The sequence below is a fragment of the Etheostoma cragini genome, chromosome 12 (assembly GCF_013103735.1).
Source record: "Etheostoma cragini isolate CJK2018 chromosome 12, CSU_Ecrag_1.0, whole genome shotgun sequence".
Lineage (NCBI taxonomy): Eukaryota > Metazoa > Chordata > Actinopteri > Perciformes > Percidae > Etheostoma > Etheostoma cragini.
In genome coordinates, this window is record NC_048418.1 from 23,260,016 (window position 1) to 23,264,339 (window position 4,324).

Sequence of the window (4,324 nt, forward strand, 5' to 3'; positions counted from 1 at the left end):
GGTGTTTTAATAACAAAGGCCAAGGGAACTTTATCAGGATGCTTAGTATCCTGATCTATGAAATAACTGGCCTTTAATAATAAAAAACTGCTTGCTTCTATGGGAATTTAACATAGGGGGGTGTATACTTATGCCCCCTGTATTTTAAGGAAGAACGTTTATTTATTTACAATACATTATTTATTCACACAAAAAAAATTGGTGTCCTTAAAAGGATGAATTTTTCCTCTTTTTTTTTTTAATAAAGGCATTAAGATCTATTTACAAAAGATTTTTTTTTTATTCCTCGTTTTAATCAACTTAAGCATGGCCATGTACACCTTTGGCAGCCAAATCTGGCATTGCACGGCAGTACTATTCGCCCTTTTTGAATTTAAATGAAACAGTCTTTCAAATGTGGCCAGGGATTTTTGTCGTTCTGGGCAGCATAATTCGTTGTTTCAGCTAGCATTTCTATTGAAACGGTCTCTGAACCGCCGTCGCTCTCAGACTTGGCGCCTTGGTTGTCAGCCTAGATGCTGATTTGTCACTGTAGTTTCTCCCGGCACAATGTTTTTTCTTCCTTTCGGTTTTCATTAGTCAAAGTTTTTTGTTTTTTTACTCAGTAACGGATGGGATTTGTAATGTAGCAAAATACTATGTCACTCAAAACCGATTTGAAAAACAATAGACAACAAAACCATCAAATACAGAACCCTGAATAAATGTATGTTGTTACTTTCCACCTCTGGTACTGAACTAGAAAATAAGGGAAATGGAATAGCAGGACAGACAAGGACAGATTGATGACCAAACTGGTAATTGACTGACTGACCTGTGTATGGAATGTGGAGATACAGGTGTGACGCCAGGAGAAATCGACCTTACAGAATACACTCGCTCCATTGAGAGGCTGAACACGTCGCTGGGCTTCCTGCAGACGGAGATGCAGCGTTTGTCCCAGCAGCAAGAGACCATCATGTCCATGAGAGAGCAACAGCAACAAGCTTGGGTCATTCCCCCCCCTGCTCCATCTCCTCACAGGTATCACTTAAGGATAAATATATGTGGAGCTGGAACATTTCCAAATGTTGCTGTATATTAAATTGTCTCAGAAATAGTTGCGATAGCCCTCTGTTTTCCTCAGGTCAAATTTGACCCGTTTTCAGAAAATTGGGTTGTCAAAATAAGAGCTAAAATGTCAACATTAAAAATATCAAATAACTTTGAAAAAAAACACCGAAAGCCCCCACAACATTGAAAAAAATGACAGAATTGTCGGAAAAGCGATAATAATGTTGAAAAATGATTTCATTGGTGACGGGAAGACCACACCACGGTTAGCAATATAATTGTCTCTTTCATTGAAATTAAAAAATATTTATTTTTATTACTTTTTCCAACAAATACAGTTTTGAATGATTACACAAATACAAAGTCTATAATATTTTCTAACAGTATCCCGTCTTGTCATTTTCGATTTTTGTTGCTATGAACGTGTAATGCCAACTGCCAATTGCCAACAACTAACTATTAAAATAGTAAGAAAAATACATAGTCCAACTAATAATCACTTATATAATTAAAATGTGGCATATTTAAATGAAATTACCAGTCATACGCCTTAAAACCTTAGCTAATGTTAGCAATTAATTGCCAAATATACAAAACAAATTGACAATAAGAAAATTATGTTATCATTGTTACAGGCCTATATATACAGTGTGTATATATATATCTATATATATATATATGAATAATTTTACCTGAAAAATAAGTTATGACACAACTTTATTATCAGCTTAGGCTAGGCCTGCACGATTCGGAGCAAAGTATGAATCACGATTTTTTTTTTAGCTTAGTATTGATATGAGGATCTGCCACCCATTTTTATTACGTTTTATTGATTTTCTTTTAACATAAACATACAGTATGGGCCTTGTGGGCCCGGAACATACAACATAACGTGACAGGGGGAGGATTTGTGCGTCACGTAGAACAGCAGTTACTGTACGTGCATCATGCATCAAGAAAATATAAAGATGCTGTTTGAAGATGGGGGAAAAATAAGGTTCCTGATTAAGGACTCAACATAACGAAAGGAGGATTTGAGTAGTAAGTAAAATAGCAGATGAACATAAGCACACCATAAACCAAAGATTTAAAGACACTGCACAAAAATAAGGAAAAGACTTTCTTATTAAAAGAAGCTTATTTTTATGAAATCAGGTCTTACAGATGACACATATCTCAACCATTTTGACCAGTTCTCTTCAAAAATATCAGCTCGGTTCCGTAGTTTGAAAGTAATTCTTTCCTTGACGTATATATTATAGTTTATATCAATCCACTCATTTATTGATTGGTGTTTTTTTCCAGCCTTTTTGCACCCCACTCTGACACAATTTTTGTATGTTTATTGCACACATGAACCATGACAAAACAAATGTTTGGTACAGCCATAAATTGGCTGTACCAAACATTGATTTATTTTTTGGCACCTGTAGCACATTGGTCATCACCACAAGCCTGTACACATAGAGGCTTCAGTGAAGAGAAGTGGGAGCATTAAAACCTATTTTATGCAGTCTATGTTTAAAACTCACAGAAAAAAGTATTAGTGTTTGTGATGCTCGTAAAATTAAATTAGGATCTAAGTCATTAAAAAAAGAACGCGAACAGGGTGAATCGCGAACCGCTAATTGTGCAGGTCTAGTTTACACTGAAATGTATTTTGCGTAAACGTTAGCCAACAATTACACATATAGGACAAAAGATGAAAACACATCAGCAGCCATGACAAAGGAACATGTTTCATGAAATCCTCGTATCCAGATCTTAATTCAACTCAACAGGATAGACTTATGAATAAAAGAGTTATTGAGCCTGTTGTGTCTTAACTAAGGGACTCTAAATCGCCTGTTCCATGACAAAAGTTGGTATTCATAGTTTAAAACATGCATGGAGTCAGAAGAGATGCTCTTTTTGTGGGTTGTCTGAAAGGAGTGTACCATCGTCTCCCACCTTGTGTGTTTCCTTTCCCCCCAGGCAGCTGCGTGAGTTGCGTAGCAGCAGTGTAACAGGCCGGGGGTCAGGCCGAGGCTCCGTTGGCTCTTTGTCCCCCATCCTTTCTTCTTCCGGCTCTCCTCGCGCCCCCAATCATTCCCCCGCTGGCCTTAAGCGCCGGCCGGCCTCCTTCCACGCCAGGACGCCTAGGACTCCCCGACCGAATGATCTGAAAGTCACGCCCTTCAGTCGAATGCTCAACACCCCCACTTCTGTGGACAGCCTACCCAGACTGAGGCGTTTCACCCCCAGCCAACCCCAGATCAGCGCGTTTGCTTACCTGGGCCACGATGAGGGGCCTAGAGAAAGTGAGAACCAGGAGGCCAAAGACAACACTGAGGGCAAAGAAGAAGCAGTGGTAAAGAAGAGTGCTGGCACCCCTCAGCCATCTACTACAGAAGCAGCCAAAGAGGAGGAAGATGAGCGAAAACCGGCAGAGCAAGCTCATTCCAAGGCTGGAGTCAAGCAGACCAGGTCATCGGAGGTGTTGCGCCAACCGGTGTCTGAGATCCAAGGGCCCACAGGCAGCCGGGTAAAGGGAGACGCCCAGGACAGAAGAGACCTGGTGGAGGTCCCGCTGTCTGGACCTAAACCTCCTGGACAACCACCACACCGTCAGGAGATGACGGTAGAGACCGAGTCAGGAGGAGACCTGTACGGAGAAGACCAAAAGATCTGCTGTGGATTCTTCTTCAAGGTGAGCTGGAGCTACAGAATAAATGAAGGATCAAGTGTATTGTCTTCCCAATGTCTAGGATAATCCATGTAATAGTTTCTGTAGAATGTCGAACTATTGCTTTAAAATTTGCGTAAAATTCCAAACTATACACACAAAAGACTCAAGACCAAGATAGGCTTTGTTACATTTTGGATTTGACTGATATGTTGGCTTCATGAGCATCATCAGTTCTTCTTCTCTTCATGTCCAAAGCCATGTGTCTTGTTAGCCGTGGTAGCATCAGAGCCCACTTGTTTCTAGGGACTGCAGGTAAAAATTAGCCTGCATGGCTTAATCTGGCACATTTTCATGTACATGTAAGGCCGATATTAGGCATTTCCTGATATATCGGTATTGGCATTTATGATGGCCGCTTTAAAAATATTCATTCATCAGAACCATTTATAATGACAAATAAATGATTCTGATAAATGAATAATAATAAAAAAACATGTCGACCATGTTCTGAGTGTTGGCATTGCGTAGTCTGTCCACCAGAGGACGCTCTACAACGTCCCTGTTAGTGATGGCATTGCATAGTCTGTCCACCAGAGGACGCTC

General features: G+C 40.0%; 1 protein-coding gene across 4 annotated transcripts in view; it reads left to right on the forward strand.

Moving 5' to 3' along the window:
* camsap2b (calmodulin regulated spectrin-associated protein family, member 2b) overlaps positions 1-4,324 on the forward strand; it is a 41,986-nt gene that overhangs the window by 30,275 nt on the left and 7,387 nt on the right. For all 4 annotated transcript variants that reach the window (XM_034888757.1, XM_034888759.1, XM_034888758.1 and 1 more), the window contains 2 exons: positions 840-1,023; positions 3,028-3,742. In XM_034888757.1, the coding sequence (XP_034744648.1) occupies positions 840-1,023; positions 3,028-3,742 (899 nt within the window). The remainder of the gene's footprint in view (positions 1-839; positions 1,024-3,027; positions 3,743-4,324) is intronic.